The following is an 18,549-nucleotide window of genomic DNA, read 5'->3' as shown; positions in this document are numbered from 1 at the left end:
TGTTGCACTGACAATTCTTACTATTGTAAATGAAGAAAATTCATACTTAGAAAAGAGCCATGGCTGACATTACCCATTTGTTTGACACACAAGTTTATTAGATAAGAAATATTAAGCTACTACAGCACGTATGACCAAGATTTTGCAGTAACTAAACTCAATAAATCCTCTTAGGTAACAAGCTCTTGGGCTCCTGCCCATGACTGAAATAGTTTGTTGTCAAAGACTTTATTACTACAGCATACTATTGAAGTAATCTCTTATACAAAATTCAATGGTTTCTGAATCAGAATGAAGTAATTCAACCATCTCCAACAAGTATAAAAATTCCTTAATTAAAAGGGTAAGCACAGGGTATTTAATGGAGTCAGTAAATTGTATAATAATTAAGCCAGTTTTTCTTTCTAACTGTATCAAGAATATATATAAATAACCAATTTATCAAGCACCACAAACAATAGGATATTAATAAAATTTCAGTAGTGGCAGAAGGAAGAATATATATATATATATATATATACTTTAAAAGGCATGCAACTTATTTTAAGACTCAAGTAATGCAACAGAACTCCATGGTGCATAACCCTCCTTGAACAGTTAATAGCTGTATCAGCAGATCAAAAATATTCCTTTTTATGGAACTGACAGGCTCGTTACTGTGCTCCCAAAAGCACGCCAATGAACCTTATACTGAGTTAGTTACTTCAATTCACATCTTCAAACCCCACTCTTGTCACCTGAACACAAAGTACACCAAAATTCTGAAATATTGTGTATATCAAATATACCTCAGACAATGGACAACGTTCAACATGGTATTCTCGTAATTGAAATCAATCAGTCACAAATCTTTTGAGAACCAAGAGTATGAACATTCATGAATGTGTGGCATTACCTATTCAGGAATGTCAATAAGGTGGATAATGTGAAAGGAGTTACATCACACTGAAATAAATGTACAGAATGGTGAAAAATACTGTATAGTTAAGCCTCATTTTATTATTGTATATTCTTCTCTTTCATTTGTAGGAATGGCAGTGGAAGATGCAGTGTCAGTGAAGCTAATATACGATAAATACAAAAAATTAAAAAAGATACACAGTTAGTGGAACTGTATGCTTTTCCACCTGATACCACAGATGTACAGACACGACTGTGCCTGTAAAATATAATTATTTGTAGCAATAATTTGGTAAATACTGTACTTACAGTTGTCACTGTTAACTTTGGAATTACTACTGTTAAGCATGGACATATTTCTGTAATAATAATTTATATATCTTGAGGGTTGAAGTTTTAATTTACTAGTCTTGTATGTATTATATTCTTTTATATAATCTGACAACTCAGACAATCTTCATTCCTTGGATTGCATTTTCCAGTGACTGAAAAATAATGCAAATCAATTAGAATATATGAAACAAGAAATATACGAAATGTTTGAGATGTAAACAGAATCCAGAATGGTTTTATGGTATAATAATTAATGTGGTCACCTGCAAGTCCCATATAACAAGCTGACCATCCAGCCCACTTGTACTGACTCTAGAGGCTGATCCCTTGCCTCCCTTGTAGAGACACAAGCATGTAATGGCATTTTGATGGATTGTTTCTAATGTGGTGTCATTTGTTTCAATACGGGCCTGCCGGTCAAGACTCTGGAATTTTCGCATAGCACTGCAATCAAAATGGGTGTAACACAGTGACAAAATTTCATTTTATCTTTTCCTGTAGTAATTTAAGTCATAAATACATATTCATAAATGTAGTGATCATTATGTGTTTCATGTTTGTGTCCCAATGAGAAACTATGAATGGTGAATATGAACAAAGGATGGGCAGAGAGGGAAGTTTTGTGATATATTTTTAAGATTTCTCCCCATACCAGAACCTCAGAATATTTCTGTATTACAAAAATGATATACCTGTTGAAATATAGCAGGACAAAACAACTCAGGACAGAAATGAAAATAAATGTATATATGGGCATTCTGAAGACTAGCAATTTGACTTTTTTTTTATAATTAGTTTAGCATTTATACTCACCTCAACCCACCTGCCTCTTTCTTTTGTGAAACATCCAATTTGCAGTTTACGTACAACACTCCATTTTCATTTACAGAATACAACATTGGATAGCAGCTGTGACCCTAAATGAAACAAATCGGCACTAAAATAAAATTTAATAGAGCATTATCTTGTTATGCTTTAAACTAAAATGTCTAATTCTGCACATGTACATCCTCGGATTGCAACAGCGAAGGCAAGTCTCCACATGGCAGCTGTTAACATACCTCACAGTTGAAGACTTACAAATTGTCTTGAATTTGAACAAGACACTTCAGCACAACTTAAGCAATAAAACTGATTGATCAGTCTAACAGAAGAACTCTGACTGAGGCAACTGAAAAACAATACACTCGCTTAGTTACAGCTTCTATAAGAAGCACAAACTGCAAACAACAATAACAGCTACAGTAAAACATATTTCTGCTGATTATAGTGTAACAGCTGTCCTTACAATCAATTACAGTCGCCCTGATGACGGAGTCAGTATGACCTCTGAAACGTTGGTTAACATCGACCAAACTACACAGCGCAACAACCCAAAAGACAGAAAGCTTCAATTTCAGTCAAACTTGGTTATAATGTCATCCAAGGGACAGGAGAAATTACATCATTACAAACAAATGTCATACTAACTGATGAAGGGATTAAATCAAATTTCAAGAAGAAATATATAGGATCACTTCATAAAGAACTAAAATTCACATTAAATATAAATGAGATCTTATTTTCCATATGGTTTGAATTGTGAAATAATGTAAACCAAATTCCAGACACATATAAGCTTTTTTCGTTCCACAATCAATTTTTATATCACAATAACTTTATCCTCAACACTTACCACTTTTCTTTCCTTGCAACTTCAGCCATTCTGTCTGTTTTTGAAGCCTGCTTGTTATTGAAGCTATTGTACTTTATCCATACACTTTTTGAGAGTAATGTAAAAGTAACAAAAACTTTGTGTAATTATGAGGAAAGTAATTTCCTACACAAAAGTTACATGTCATTTAATTTAATTGAAATTTCATTAACTAAATATTATCTACAGCTTAATGGTACCTCCAACTTGTCGTGGTGGTGGGGCTTGAGTACCTCAGTGACCCCAAGAGCTATGCTGGCGGTAGCATAGCTCCTGGTAGGGCCTCCCTAGCCAGATTGGTCGAGGGAGAGAGGTCAGACTAAGACAGGTACCCTGGTCCTCCAGGTTGGGGGTTGGTCGCAAGGCTAACAACCTTGCACCGTAAAAAGGAAGATGTTTCGAAACCTCAATCAAAGCCTCGGACAGACGGACCTAATAGAGGACCGAATGGAAGAGGAGAATTGAGGAGGCTATGGACCGAATACAGACTGGAGAGCCATAGAAGAAGAAGGTGGTATCATTGTTATGGAGAAGTAGGGCTTAATGAAACAACAGAAACACTTTTACAAAATTAATCCATTATCACACTGTGTAGATACTCACCACTGCAACCAATGAATTTGGTCCAACCCACACACAGCTTAGGAATGGAAGGAATTCTGTACGCAACTTGTTCACAGCCATCTGACGGGTTGCATCAGCAACAGAAACAGAAGAATCATGTCCCACCCAACATACACGGTTTCCATCTCCAGAGAATGCAACACTATGAACCCAACCACCTAGGGATTGATCACATTAACTTGTAACGCTTTCCATGTACAATATTTGCGGTGCATTATGTTTCAGACTGCAATAAACCTGTAAGTTACAATCATATAACGAAGCATCCTACTACAGAAGGAACCAAAGTGCCTGTATGAAAACTAATCACTAATTTTATTGTTACAGCTCAGTCGGTATAGTGACTGGCTATGGACTGGGCGACCGGGATTTGATCCCCGACGGGGGCAAAGGATTTTTCCGCTAGTCTCTGCGTCTAGACAGGCTCTGCGGCCCACCCAGTCTCCTATCCAATGGGTACCGGGGTCCTTTCCCGGGGGTAAAGCACGGCCGGGGCGTGATGCTGACCACTTACCCCCATTTGGTGCCGAGGGCAAGAATGAATAGGAGCTATACCTTCTCTCCCCCCAAGCGCCTACATGGTGTATAGTGGGATAGCTTTACTTTTTTAGTTCTTTTACAGCAGAATGTGATACACCAAAACTCTCTTTTACTTGTAAAGTTTCGTTTTCAATGTGACACAATGATCAAGTTCTTCATATATCCTTTTAAAGTTTTCTTATTGTGTTTAAATGAAAGATATGTACCGACAGGTGAACCAGTTCATCATGATGTAATTATCTTAATATTCATGAGTAATGTACACAAAATGCGAAACCGATTATAATGCTTACAACAAAGCCTGGAGTTACAATAAAAATTTTTGACTGAAAACAACTCCTAAGCGCAGTAATTTATTGCAGCCATGTTAGGAAACATTGTACTATTCTATTCATTATGTTCTTGTCAACACACTGTAACATTTTCAATTCTGAGATCCTGAATGAACATATTACCAGTGGAAAAGATGGACCTTGCTGTAAGCAGAAGTCTAATATGCATGAAAATTAAAACAAATCATTCACCAGCATAAAGAATGTTGGAAACATATGAAGAATATTGGCACAACTTTTTAAAACAATGTCAACATCTCACCTCCACCCAATGAGTTAGGGAACTCTGCCAATAACTGACCCAAGGACACCTTCATTCCCCAGGGCGATGGTGGAGGCATATCCTCTATATCCTTAATAAACGCTGAGAAAACCCGTACCTGGAGAAATATTAAGTTTTAATGATAATAATTTTATGTTTATCTACACACTTATCTAACATCTACAATCTACATCTATGAAATCACAGTTGCTCATAAAATGCATACACCTAGAAAATATGTTATTTACATCAGTAAGTATATAAAATGGAAAAAGAAAGATGCATATATAGAACCCATTTGAGAATTCTGTACATTAAAATTAAATTCTAGATTTAGGTCTAATATTAATGATAAACACACTGAAAACAATGACAATGTGCAACTTAACCATGTATCAGATAAACTTCTTTACTGGTAACTGTAGTAACAGTAGATTACAAAATACACTGGATGCCTCCGCAGTGATAAAAATCATTTCACCACAAGGGAAATTTCATTGTGTACTCATTCTGTTTATATAGTTTATAGTGATAAAAAATGTACAATGGAAACTGACAGAAATAAAAGAATGTTTTATACCTCATTACAATTTTGCACTCTGCCCTGTAATTAATTTTTGTTTCAGTATGCTCTCATGATAAATGGAAAGTTGATTTATGCCTGTAAGTAAATGGATAACCCAAATTGTAATAATGACAGTTCTTGAAACAAAACAAACCTTAATTTACCTTAAAATCAGCAGAGCCTGCAACAAGCAAGACATTATTTGGATGCCAGTCGATTGAAGTGATTGTTGAGTGAATGGGTTTCTTGATATGTTTTGATACCCACCAATCATTCTCACTTTCAAAATAGCACACCGAGATCAGTCGAGCTCCAGAACCCACAGCAAACTTGTTCTCTGATAAGGAATACATATTAAAGCAAAATGTTAATTTACACAAAATGTATAAAAATGGCAACAAAATTTCCTTGATTTTACATTTGAATAACATAATATGAAGGGGAAGAGGGAGGGGGAGAGAGGGAGAGGGGGAGAGAGAGAGAGAGATAGAGAGAGAGAGAGAGAGAAACCTCACAAGACTGTCTTCAAACTTGACCATGCTCATTTCACTACAACCCCCCCCCCCCCCCAAAAAAAAAAAAAAAAAATATATATATATACACACACACACATAAATTTCTTCAGGACTAACAGAGTATGGAAAATAATCTAAAATATTTAGGGCTATTACTTATCTAGGACTCTTAATACAAACACAGCTCATCAACTATAAATTATTGAAGAACTGTTCATCAAAATATAAAAATACACTGATGAAAATGTACAAGGGCTAACAGATGACAAAGCGAGACAGTTTACAGTGCTAATACAATGTCTACGGACATTTACTGCAAAAAGGGCTTCATCTTTCTACAGCTACTGAACATACAAATCTTCCTGTTACTACGTTTTGTCTGTATTAACATAACAAAATTACTTGATTATTTACCACGTGGAGACCACTTTACACAAGTTGCAGCACGATTAATGCGGAGTAGAACCAATGTTGGTTTCCATTTTCCATCATCCCCTTGAGTCCACACATATGCATTACGATCCTAAAATCAGATGACAACCATGTAAAAGTCAGAATGAACACTACTACAGGGATTTATAATAATAATAATAATTATTATTATTATCCACAGAAATTATGAAAGAACTTCACATCCATAGCCATGAGCAATTTTATACATATATAAACAGAGCTATGAATCATTTTGAATTAAACTGTGGTAACAAACTTCTGTAGTATGTTTACTCTATTACATAAAAGTCAACAAATAACACGTTCACTTGGTATGGTTCTACTTACTACAGCACAGGTCACAATCCGATTAGTCAATGGTCCCCAGTCAATGCCCGTAACACGTAAATCATGCTGGTTAAGAACATCTACAAGTTTCCAGTCACCATCAGCTCGCTGATATATATGAACTTCATGATTATTGGGTGATAAAGCAATCTCTAAAAAGAAACAAAACAAACATACAAATGCTAAAATTAATGATTTATAAATGTGACATTAAAATTAAATTGCGAGCTATTTTGAAAAATCAGTGATGGGAATCAACCCTGGTCAAAATAATTCTAAAATGAAGGATCATTGCAATACTGTGAGATACTGTGAGATTTCATTTTCTGTATAATTAAAACATTGGTGAGAAGAAGGACATTTCTTTTTACAGAAAACATTCAATGAAGCTAATAAACAGCACCTGCTTAATGTTGGTAACTGTCACTTACGAGTTCGATCTCTGTTCCATGCATGACAGGTGATTGGGTTCACACCAAAGCTATGTGTCTCTGCCATTCTACTACTCTGAAAATCGAAAATGTTAATTATGTTAAGTTTAATGACGTTTCAGAGGTCCTTGCTGCCTCCATGATCAGGGCAACTGAAAAATCGGCAAACTTCTACCAGACTACATGGCACAACAACCCAGAAGACAGCCATCTTCGGACTCACCACCGTGAAAACGTCAAATCCTACAAACATCCAAATGAATGAGCTCCTTCAAAGAGCAGGCAGGGAAAACCCATCGATAAAATAAACAGTGATTTTATAAACAGTCGTGTTATAAACTTGTTGTAAGCTCATTCAAGAATTATTTCCTAGGCACAAAACCTCAACAGAAGAGGTAACACACTAGATGACCAGAACAATCACTAGAACCTTTCCAGTTAGAACCCTACTCCTACTCAGCAGTAGAATTTACTTAAAACAGAAATTATTAAATATTGTAATATTTATGCACATTGCTGTAACACCTATGTATTCACTTCTGTTACTTTATTTGTATAGAGTGTTGATATTCGAATTACATGTTTCACATCCTCGGCTTGCACTTCATGCTATGGAATGTAAATAACTATTGTTCCATTCTGTTCTATGCACTTTACATCGAACGACCAAATTTGAAAATAATTGCAAAAAAGGTTTACCTTGTTAATATCTGAAAGTCGGTGACTTAGTAGGTCTATATGAATTTTCCTTTATCTCCTTTTCTGTTGCCCAACTTCCTGTATGAAGTGTATTATAACGGAACAGGATCTCAGAGTAGGTACGATACAAAAATATAACCTCTTTGTATGTGCTTCATTAATACGACATCTCTGTTCGGTAAATTTTGAATTGACATATTGGCTACATCACTACCCGCCACAAAATTGAAAAGCAGACCACCAACTTGACAATTTACAACCATAAACAGAGCGTCGGTGTCAATACACGTTTGTGTTTGCTTTTGAGGCATCGGATTTGAATTGAACATAGCGGTAAGAGTTATTTCTGCGGTATTACAGTGAAATGACAACGTTGGAGGATAAATTGTTGGGAGAAACAGCCCATTGTTACTGCAGCAGTAGTGAGAGCGAAGGGGAGAAATCCGATGATGATAGTGGTAAAGAAGTGCAAACCCCTCCAGTGATAAAAGAAGCAGGATCGATTCCTCAACCAGATCCTTATAAATGGGAAGGATCCTCCACAAACACTGGCCCTAAAGGTGTAATGAAAGATTGGCAGAGGTTCAAACAACTGGAAACTGAAAAAAGAGCTGAGCAGGAAAAAGAAAAGCAAGCTCTGATTCAAAAGCTGTCTCTGACTTGTAAATCAGCACTGGAAGAAGAGAGGGAGAAAAATGTAGATCCTGAGATGGCAGAATTATTATCAGATGAGTTCTTACTGCAGTTTCAAAAACAGAGAATGGAAGAGATGATGTCTAAGTTGGCTACTCTTCCAGCATTTGGAAAAGTTTTCAGTCTTAAAGATGGACAAGAATTCCTGGATGCAATTGACAAAGAAGATAAAGCTGTCACAATTGTAGTACATATATATGAAGAAAATATACCAGGTTGTGAAGCAATGAATGGTAGCCTTATTTCTTTGAGTCAGGATTATCAGCAAGTAAAATTCTGCAAGATGATTGGATCAGTTGCAGGAATAAGTAAACGTTTTAAACTAAGTGGAGTACCAGCTCTTCTGGTCTACAAGGCAGGTCAGTTAGTTGGAAACTTTGTTCGTGTCAGTGAGGAATTAGGTGATGACTTTTTTTCTGAAGATGTGGAAAGTTTCCTGTTGGAACATGGCATTCTGCCAGACAAAACTTGTGTGCCATCAATTGTTAAGTCACAGAATGATGCTGATGATAGTGATCTTAGCCTTGAATGACAGTATTAATTGGTATGAAGACATGTTGGCATAACATTTTGAATGTTATCTTTAATATAGAAATGATTATATCCTTTGCCATTGAGGTCTTCAGCTGCCTTCTTGTTAAACTAGCCTTTATTAATACATGTGGCTATCTTGTCAAACTGACAGTGAAATGATGTAATTGAAGTGGTTGCAAGATGGCTCACATATTGTTAATTGATCCCTTTTTAAATTGTATGTTTAGTGATTCAGACCAGGTACATTCATATCGGTTCCTACATAGATGCATTTGCAGCCATTCTGGGATAATGCATGTGCAAGTGACCTGCATCTGTATTCTTTCCTGCTTTTAATCCAGTTTTTAGTATTGCTGCAATGGCTGTGATTATAGCTTGGCAGTACTGTCACTTCAGGTTGTAGTTTGGGGATCTTAGGGAAACAGGGTTTGAGGATGTGAATCGGATTCATCTGGCTGAGAACGGGGGCAGCCTGTTATCAACACAGTAATAATGAACCTTCAGAATTTCTTGACTAGCTGAGCATACTATCAGCTTTTAAGGACTTTGCTTCATGGAATTAGTTAAATTGCTCTTTCATATTGTGTGTTATGCTGAATAAAGCAGTGAACCATGTAATAAGTACTAGAAAGTGGCATCCATTGATGTCTTTCTCAGGCAATATAAGCTGCATACTGGATGTGCATAATTGCAATATTTCTGATGCCCATTTCAGTCTTTAGGACTGATGTGGTGCAGTTAATAACCCAGGAAGACGTGATTTAAATACTAAATTGTATGTTTTTAACATGGAAGTATTTTAGTATTGAACTGCAGATTTCATTCTTCTCTTATGTATTGTGTGTAGAACACAATTATAATTAGATTTTTCACCGTAATTATTTGTTGTTACTTGTGATTTATGAATGAATATGAGTGCAGGTCTTGACATATCTGCCACAGAGCTTATGTATATCTTAGGAGTCAATTTTATACCAGTAGTATTCAGATCAAGATGTAAGAATGTTTTGATATAAAAGGACTAGGTACAGTGCTGACCTAGTGCTCAGATATGCAGTTTTTCAGGAGCAAATGTTTTTATAATAATAATAATTTAAAATGACTTATGTATAAATTGGATAACCTCTCTTTATTAAGCTATGTGCATTTTTAAGAGCTTGTGCCAAATAAATCTGCCATGATGCAGTCCCCCATTATTACATCAACACTGTTGCTGTATTGTTACTGTGTTCTTAGCCACAGAGCTGTTAACATTACCTAGCAGTCCAAATGCTTGGAAATTCCTTCTCCAACATGTTCTGAAGGAATCACTGTGCTAATGTCTGCCCACAATGCATTGTTGCCAATTCCAGACAGACCTTGAGGAAGTTTGATTGTGCATATAATATGTTTAAAGGGCATTTCCATTCAGGATCTAGAGACAGAGTAACTGTGTAGGTAGGTATGTTTGTTTTACTTCCCAGGCTTGCCTGTCACTCCCCATGTCTTTTCTTATGTAGTTTTATTTGGCCCATGCTATAACATACATTCAGTTTGTTCTTAACTGCTCTAGGTATAAGGGTAATGTCATTGTGTGTAGTTATCTTTGGTTGGAATTTGATACTTGTGTGACCAGTCCAATGTAACAGTTTTGTTTCTATTTGGGAAACAACACACAAGTATATATGTCCAGTGTGTCCATTTCTGAGATTTGACATTGAACTCATGCCTTATTAAAATATAAATATTTGCTATTAATTTCAATATGCATTTATTCAGATTCTTATTCTTGTTTTATAAGTAGTGAATTTTCTATAGGTGTCATTTATAATAATAGTTTTTGTTATATTCATACATCATTGACTGTATTATTGTTGTGCTGAAGATTAGTTGACTGAACAGTTATTTTGAAAGATAGTGGATTCTGGGACCAATTCTGTGTGACGTGAAGGGCACAAATTAATTCACTTAATTGAGATTCATGTGGTACACTCACACCAAGATGAACAAAATTCTACTCTGGTTATTCCAGAAAGTGTATATAATCTGGGAAATAAAGACTATACACAAATTAAATTAAACACTGAAATTCAATTCCTGGTGTGTCAGTTGAATAATAGCTGACTTTATAGATGTGTAGATGTTTCCACTCAAAATAAAAACAAACAGGAAAATAACATAAAATTAGGATTTTAAAAATGTATGAAGTCTTTATAGTAATGTAAGTTGTCTCCACCCAGTGATATTTGTTATAATTCAAAGGGTATATATACTGTAATGTTTTGCTGAATAATGATGTAAAGAGTTAAACAGAATAAAATTCTGAAATTTAAGGGCAATGGTTTAACAGTACAGGCATTGTTAGCCAGCTAGTTGAGCCTTGTGCTTGCAGTTAATGCCTGCCTGAATGGCTGGCTAACAGTGCATTTAACTGATCATTTCTGCTGTGTTCCAGTCTATGGAGTGCCACTGACCCATAAAAGTAAGACATTTTATTTTTAGTTTTTCAAAGTATTAGCTGTATCACCATGGTTGGCATGAACAATGACCCTGATATTTAAGGTGATTTGCTATGGGCTGGATGACTTAAGGTTTAATTGCCATTAGGTGAAGATTCTTTTAGGTTTATCACAATGTCCAGACTGGCTTGAGCCTACTGTCTTCCATCTAGTTCTATTGGTTGTTCTGTCCCCTGGGTAAATGTCAAGAGTCTGAAGCTGACCACTTACCCCACTCTAATGCTGAGATCCAGAATTTGTCTCCTTTTCTTCCTTAGATACCCAGACAACTTACTTTCTTCAACTAAAGTTGAAGTGTGTGTAAATTCATAATAGATTTTTTAACTCTCAGTTGCAAACATCAAAAAATATACAGAAGTTGCCACTTCTAATTTAGGTATACTCAGTAAATTGTACCAGAATTCATATAATTGTATTGGCACTTTTACTTTGTAAAGACTTTACTTCCAACCACTCCTGTGTACACCAATTTTAACTGTAATTTAAATTTATAACATTTACTTCTATAATGTCCAATTCATGAAGTTAAAATTAAATCTATCCATATTTGAAGATTTCTGGGTTGTTGCGCCATGTAATATGGTAGATGTTTACCAACGTTTCAGAGGTCATACTGCCTCCTGTCCAGGTAGTGTCCTCTCCCTGGGCATCTAAGAAGACAGCAGCTCTCCTAATTTTGTAGCTACCAAATGCTGAAGCTGGAGTCTGAGCAATGCAACTGTCATAACAGTCTGCCATTTTCACTGCCAACATTTCATTTCATGTAGGACTTACGAGGGTTCTTCAGTTCTGGCAGTAGTAAAACCTAACCAGTAATTGGGAAACCCCAATTTTGCCAGAGACAATGTCAGTTCACCAGTTTAAAGTCATCAAGATCACAACCTACTGTCTTGTGCTGGGGTTGAAGCATGACTTGAACTATCTTCTCCAAGAGCAACTCTCAAGTCTGGTGAAGTCCTGGCCCAAATGTGAGCTAATGAGCAATGCTTAGAGCATTTCCTTGATAACACTGAATTATCACAAGCTTGGAAACTTTTGCAGCAGAGCGTGCTGCAGGAGTAGTGAAGGTCAAATAGGATTCCAGGCAATATGACATGATCAAGATGCCCTTGAGCAAGGTGTTTGGCCAATGAAGTCTAAACTGTAGCGTCATGTCAGTAATGTTCTTGTTCACACCAGGAATGGTCATGTCATGACATGACAATAACAACTGTCATCTTGATGATGGAGGTAGTAAGGATAGTGGCAGCCATGATGTGGTGGCAGCAGTGCTGGCAGTAACTGTAATAATAGTGCCTGCAGTTAAGGTACTTGCAGTGATAACAGTTTGTCATGTTGGTGGTGCTGACCGTGAAAGGAGTAATGATGACTGCGAGATGGTGATTGCAGTGGCAGGAATAACGCTGCTTTGGTCATTAAGTGGGTAGTGGTGGTGGTGGTTTTGGAAAAGGAGACAGTAACAGCGAGATTAGGGGTTGTTTTGTGTGCTGATGGTCATGATGGATGGATGATGACTCTTCTTTTTGTGTGTAACTGCCTACAAGGATGTGGGTGCAGATTTTCTGTAAATCTGTTCAGGATGCAACTTCTGGGAAAGTTACCTTCTCTCATGTGTGTAATAACATCTCAGAGAAGAAGATACACAAGTTTACTTTTAGTGACATGTTCGTATACCACTTGTTCTATATAGAATACTTTGGACTTACACATACCCAGCAACCATACAGACCTTTGACAAAAGGTTCATCATTCTGCATCTGTACACTGGTTTTACCATGGTTTTAATGTGCAAGATCTTAACAGTTTCAACAGTATATAAAGTAAAATCACTTGCTGAAATAGAAAAAAAATTATATGTTATTAAATCCATCTTATTGCTTTCACAGTAAATGATGGTTGGACTTCATTACATCTTACATACACTATAAAAGAGTCTTTATCTGTATTTTGATCAAAATAAAATCATTTACATAATGAAGCACTACTAACTTTCACCTTGAAAAGTAGTAAGCATTATGTTACCAAAATTATGTATTAGTAATAATAATTATACTAATGATTATTTACATGTTATCATTACTGGCAATAAATTGCAATCCTGAACCACATGTCAACCATTTTTCCTATTACTGTAATTCTCCATGTATAATATTGAGCTGCATGGTAACTTGAAATGTTACAATTTTCGTTTTCTGTTATTTAGGAAGATAGAGTAATATCATGTCTTCAACATCCATACACTGTAACACAGACAAAAAGACTACACAAGTACACACACATGAAAACACTTAGATCCTTACTTCAGTATTCTGAGATTGATCAGCTTAATTGTGCTTACATCAGGTTAAGTTCAGATGGTATTCCAAACTTATTAAATGCATATTTAGTGCAGGTACATTAATCATACTGGTAAAGCATAATTTCTATATATATATATATATATAAGTTTCAGTGACAAATAATTACATGCACCATTTGTAAGAATTAAAATACACATACCTGAGTCCCATGTGTGATCCTCCTTAGGACATTTTTAATGTAGGTCCCATGAAAATTATACTGTTGTGGACTAATGGAATGAGAATGCACCAAACTGACCGAAACGTAGTCTGGTAATAGATACCAACAAATAATGAAAAATGTCTTTTGTATCGGTTAATAACAACAGTTTGACAGGTGTGTATATATACCAGTAACAACTAGAAAGTATAGTGTTTTGAGATTAAAGTTTTCTCCAATTTTCATAAAGATTTCTGTAAATCTTGTATGGGAAGCTGTGCACAAAGTCAGAGCAAGAAAATTTATTCCTGACATTAAATATGGACATATCTGATATAATTTCTTCTGAAAGGAAGCAATTTTTCAGTTTAATCTCCTTCTTACAAATACCTTGAATGATTAGTAAATATTTATAACTGAAGACTATATTAGAATTGTGAAACTATACTTCGGTATGTTTAAAATATATAGTATCAAAAGTATGTTTTATTCTGACCTGTTTTATACTTGATTATCACTTGGAGCCACATCTGTTCTTAACACTGGGTTAGAAAATACGACAAATATGCCGGGCTGATCAACCTCAAACAGCACAGTAAACCCATTACATAAAAAACTGTACAGAAAACTTCCTGGACTCTGCCTCATTTTGATATGGACACTTGCAATCTTCTGATACTTGCATTCAGTCATATCTGATATGTACTCTATTCCTAACTTGTTTCACATATCTCCACGTGAAATATCAAATCAAACCACAAAATCAATTACAAGATACTACTGCATCACACTAGATCTGAAATGCATGTAACTTCCAAACTACAACACAACACAAGAAGATTGTGCAACTGACATTTTCTTTCTTAATTGGAAGCAAGTGGTAGCAAATACCTTTTACACAGTACCTTCTTTTTTCATGTAAAAAGCAAGAAGCAAATAATTTATGTGATCCTATTTTTCAATGATATTCCTGGAAACGTACAAAAAGACATTCCTGAAACGTATAAAATACAGTACAGCAAAGGCACAAAAATCCCACATATTTTTGTCTTATTGTTCCTTATATAAAACATTTGATGTAGCAGAGAGATATAAATGAAAAATACTAAGAAATGTACCTTTTATAGTCCCAAGGTTCATATAATCAGCCAAAGGACACAACTGGAGAAAGGCTACACCATTTAGCTGAGTACACAAGAGGAAATGAAAGGGTTGACTGATTGGGTGAACATCCACGTAAACATGAAACATTCCAAATATACATATCTTTAATGGTTTGGTACCACCACCATTAAGCAAAACTGAGCTTCTCCATTTAATACACTAAAAGTGTTCATGAAAAAGTGTAAAATTACTTCATAATTTGCAACTTGTAATGCTATGTATTGAGACCTATTTGGAATCAGTTGATCTGGTTAAGATTAAACTACTGAATGTATTTGTATAATTTTCCCACCTTTATAGTAAATTTCCCCTCAACCTGTTTACACATATGACCAAGAATCCCTTCCCCTTATCAACAAAGTACACAATTTGTGATGATAATACTACATTAAGACTAAACAAAGTGGAAATCTTATGGTTCCAGCGGAAACTGCATACTTACAACGTTATCTTCTCAATTTAAGGACCTGATCACATTTTAAGTCTGAGAGATGATACTGAGCATGTAGCGAATAAAACAGAAGTCAATATGATTACAAGAAAATGTAATTATTTTACAGAGATCATTGCTAATGACAAAAAGCACTGTTAATTTTCGTTGCAGACTTGTACACTTTAATCTCTCTACAGAGGGCATGATTGGGATTAAATAGTATTAACTCTGTGACTCAGTATTGCCACCAATTTTGAGTAAATATGAGGCAAAACTCTGAAGGTGAAGATTTCTATAATTATGAAGCCAATTATTATTATAGGACTCATGTCCCTCTTCTACATCAAGGATTACTGTTCTGCAAAGACAATTGATACACCTCACCACCTGTTAGTGGTCAAAACAAACATCTTTCCTACTAAAATAACAAACTTCTTGCATGTAAGATTTGAGGTTTTCACATTGGCAAGTATGAAGATTTCTGTCTTCTGGGTTGTTGCGCTGTGTAGTCTGGTCGATGTTAACCAATGTTTCAGAGGTAATACTGCCTCCATCATCAGGGCGATGAATATCCCTGATGACAGAGGCAGTATGACCTCTGAAACGTTGGTTAACATCGACCAGACTACACAGCGCAACAACCCAGAAGACAGAAATCTTAAAACTTCTTGCACATTATCCATCCTAATTTGATGAAAAACACAACATCTTGGAGACTGGAATCTGTTGGGCTCAATCTATACATATATCAACTGGGTCCAACAAAGTAAGCTTTGATCTGAAGACAGAGACAGATTCCAGTCTCTAAAAAGCTTTAGTTTTAAGAAAATTAGGTGGATGGATAACGTCCAAGTTTGTCTTTTTCGTGCTACACCATCATCACAAATCTTCATAATTAATTTTTGTTCTGTAAGACTGAACAGACTTGGCCATGTTGCAAGAATGGAAGGAAACAGAGTAACTAGAAGAGTGATGGAATGGAGACCGATGAGAAGAAGGTTGAGAGGGAGAACACGGAAATGATGGATAGATGACGTGGAGGAGGATGTGAGGACGATGGGAGTGAGGGGATGGAGAAGAATTGTGAATGATAGGACAGAATGGAAAAAACTCATCGAACAAGCTAAGACCCACATAGGGTTATAACGCTACAAAAGACGAAGAAGAAGAAGACTGAACACAAGATGTCCATGATCTCATGACTATGAAGTATGAGGCAGTGACTAAATATATGCAAATTTGAGTTGTTCTAAAACAGAAAAGGTGATGCTGATCACAGGGGCCAAACGAGTAGCACCGTGTCCTCTAATAAATAGTGAGTATGTAAAGACATATAAAAATATACTAATCTATTTGATATGATTTCATTCACTGCCTGTGTTCTTCACAAGATGATTCCAAGATGAAATACACCAGTTTAAACTGATAGCGGCAGAGCAAGAGTAACAATGCCAAAAGACCCAAGAAGATGACATGCATGGGTGACACACTTGTTAAATTACACGGGTCAGACACCGACCCAGTCTTCTACGCATCGCAGAATTTATCCTTTATATTAATTTCATTCCCACTGATATTACAATGAATATGAAGTGTTTTGTATAACAGTTCAATATAAAGATTACGTAAATGAGTCTTTGTGGCAAGTGACCATTGAAATCATCGATGTTTTATCCAAAACAGCTTTCTTGAAAAATCCTCTTATCACATGTCAAATAGCCTAGTCCGTAAGTAAAGATAGCAGCTGAATTACCTAATATATGAGTTAGATCGTAGTAGAAGCATGAAGTGTACTTATAAAACATTTATAGCTGCCTACGTGCCTTGCTATTCATAATAATGTAAGAAAGACCATGACAACTAACAAAGGAGTTAAAGAATTCATAAATTTAATATGTGATTTTTAAAGCCCAGTGGGAATTGCATGAACCTCCTACTTTACCAATCAATATAGTATTTTGTATTTACAGGTTTCATATTCTCAGAATAAACAGCGATTATTTCCTTAAACAGTATCAACCCACTGTTCTTTGTAATGGTGAAGTATAGGGTTCTCTTTGAGGTATGGACTGAATTCTTAAATGTTATTTAGATGAGCTTCAGCTTCAGAGAGTTAAATGAGGATATCACTGTTGCTGATACAATGACGCAGTTCTCCAGACTTTTAAAACAGTGGTGTTACCAAATTAGATATGTGTCTGTATGATTCTTCACTCATTGTAGTCACTCATAAACAGAAAGCTAACAACATTATGCATACAGACCCAGGCGATGGATCTTGGCCGACAGAAAGTTATGCAGGATGAATACCAGAGGTTTTGGGCAGCATTCCAAGTCCAGCTCCTGTAAACAATTATCCAACTTCACTGTACACAAGAACTAAAACATATGACAGAACAAACTGAGAATGGTTCAAATGAAATTTAAAAATATCAAATGAACTGTTTTGTTCTTAAGTGAAAAAACTAAATCTAACAACATAGACTCACCATCTCTCCTTCCTCACCGCCAAAGTCAAGCCAGAGCAATCGGGCCCCATCATCAGCAGATACACGCAGCCGTTCAAACGGGAACTTCCATAACATTCTAGGCTCACGCCTCGTTAAGGTGTTCAGGACCTCCATCAGTGTAAATCCATTTTCATAGTGGAGTATCAGCTGTGCTGGCTGCCCCTGCCATATGCAACCTGCCCAGAAAGTACCTTAAAACTACTACTATACTTCGCTTAGAATGATGCAAGTGAACTTTAATTAACTTATGCAGAATAATCAATCTATAAATTATGTGCAGCATTCATGCAGCAACAAATAATTTGGAATCTAACAGTGTTTGTTTTACCTATATAAAACAGTAATATCATCCAATCAGAGACCATACACTTTACACAGATATCAGTCACAACTGACGTACAACTAAAGCGGCCATCCACGTACGAGTCCGGCTCGGCTCGGGTTCCATCGAGCCAAACTCGTTTGTGGGTGTGGTGTCACGAGCCGAGTCTGCTACGCGTGTGTGGTGAAATATATCCGAGCCCGGCTCACGAGTCAAGCTCGC

General features: G+C 36.0%; 3 protein-coding genes across 5 annotated transcripts in view; 1 reads left to right on the top strand and 2 right to left on the bottom strand.

Annotated features, from left to right (window-relative positions):
• Positions 1-974: 974 nt before the first annotated feature.
• On the bottom strand, positions 975-7,820 carry Arpc1 (Actin-related protein 2/3 complex, subunit 1A). Its single transcript, XM_022073647.2, has 10 exons — positions 7,675-7,820; positions 6,976-7,051; positions 6,545-6,696; positions 6,179-6,287; positions 5,414-5,586; positions 4,685-4,802; positions 3,530-3,708; positions 2,047-2,150; positions 1,497-1,677; positions 975-1,385 (listed from the first exon to the last, which is right to left on the bottom strand). The coding sequence occupies exons 2-10, from the start codon at positions 7,040-7,042 to the stop codon at positions 1,347-1,349; spliced, it is 1,122 nt and encodes a 373-aa protein (XP_021929339.2). The 5' UTR covers positions 7,043-7,051; positions 7,675-7,820; the 3' UTR covers positions 975-1,346.
• An 86-nt stretch (positions 7,821-7,906) lies between these two features.
• LOC110834469 (phosducin-like protein) lies at positions 7,907-11,213 on the top strand. Its single transcript, XM_022073648.2, has one exon. The coding sequence runs from the start codon at positions 8,039-8,041 to the stop codon at positions 8,897-8,899; it is 861 nt and encodes a 286-aa protein (XP_021929340.1). The 5' UTR covers positions 7,907-8,038; the 3' UTR covers positions 8,900-11,213.
• A 1,820-nt stretch (positions 11,214-13,033) lies between these two features.
• The window catches only part of Syn1 (Syntrophin-like 1), a 51,938-nt gene continuing 46,422 nt past the window's right edge, over positions 13,034-18,549 (bottom strand). For all 3 annotated transcript variants that reach the window (XM_022073687.2, XM_022073690.2, XM_022073688.2), the window contains exons 6-7: positions 17,985-18,181; positions 13,034-17,838 (exon numbers count right to left, since the gene is read on the bottom strand). In XM_022073687.2, the coding sequence (XP_021929379.2) occupies positions 17,746-17,838; positions 17,985-18,181 (290 nt within the window). In that variant the 3' untranslated portion in view covers positions 13,034-17,745. The remainder of the gene's footprint in view (positions 17,839-17,984; positions 18,182-18,549) is intronic.

This window comes from Zootermopsis nevadensis, unplaced genomic scaffold, assembly GCF_977971745.1.
Source record: "Zootermopsis nevadensis isolate Lab colony 2312 unplaced genomic scaffold, Znev_1.0 Znev_ptg000017l, whole genome shotgun sequence".
In the NCBI taxonomy this organism is placed as follows: domain Eukaryota; kingdom Metazoa; phylum Arthropoda; class Insecta; order Blattodea; family Termopsidae; genus Zootermopsis; species Zootermopsis nevadensis.
The sequence above is the reverse complement of the archived record's forward strand: the minus strand, read 5'-3'. Positions and strand labels throughout refer to the sequence as shown.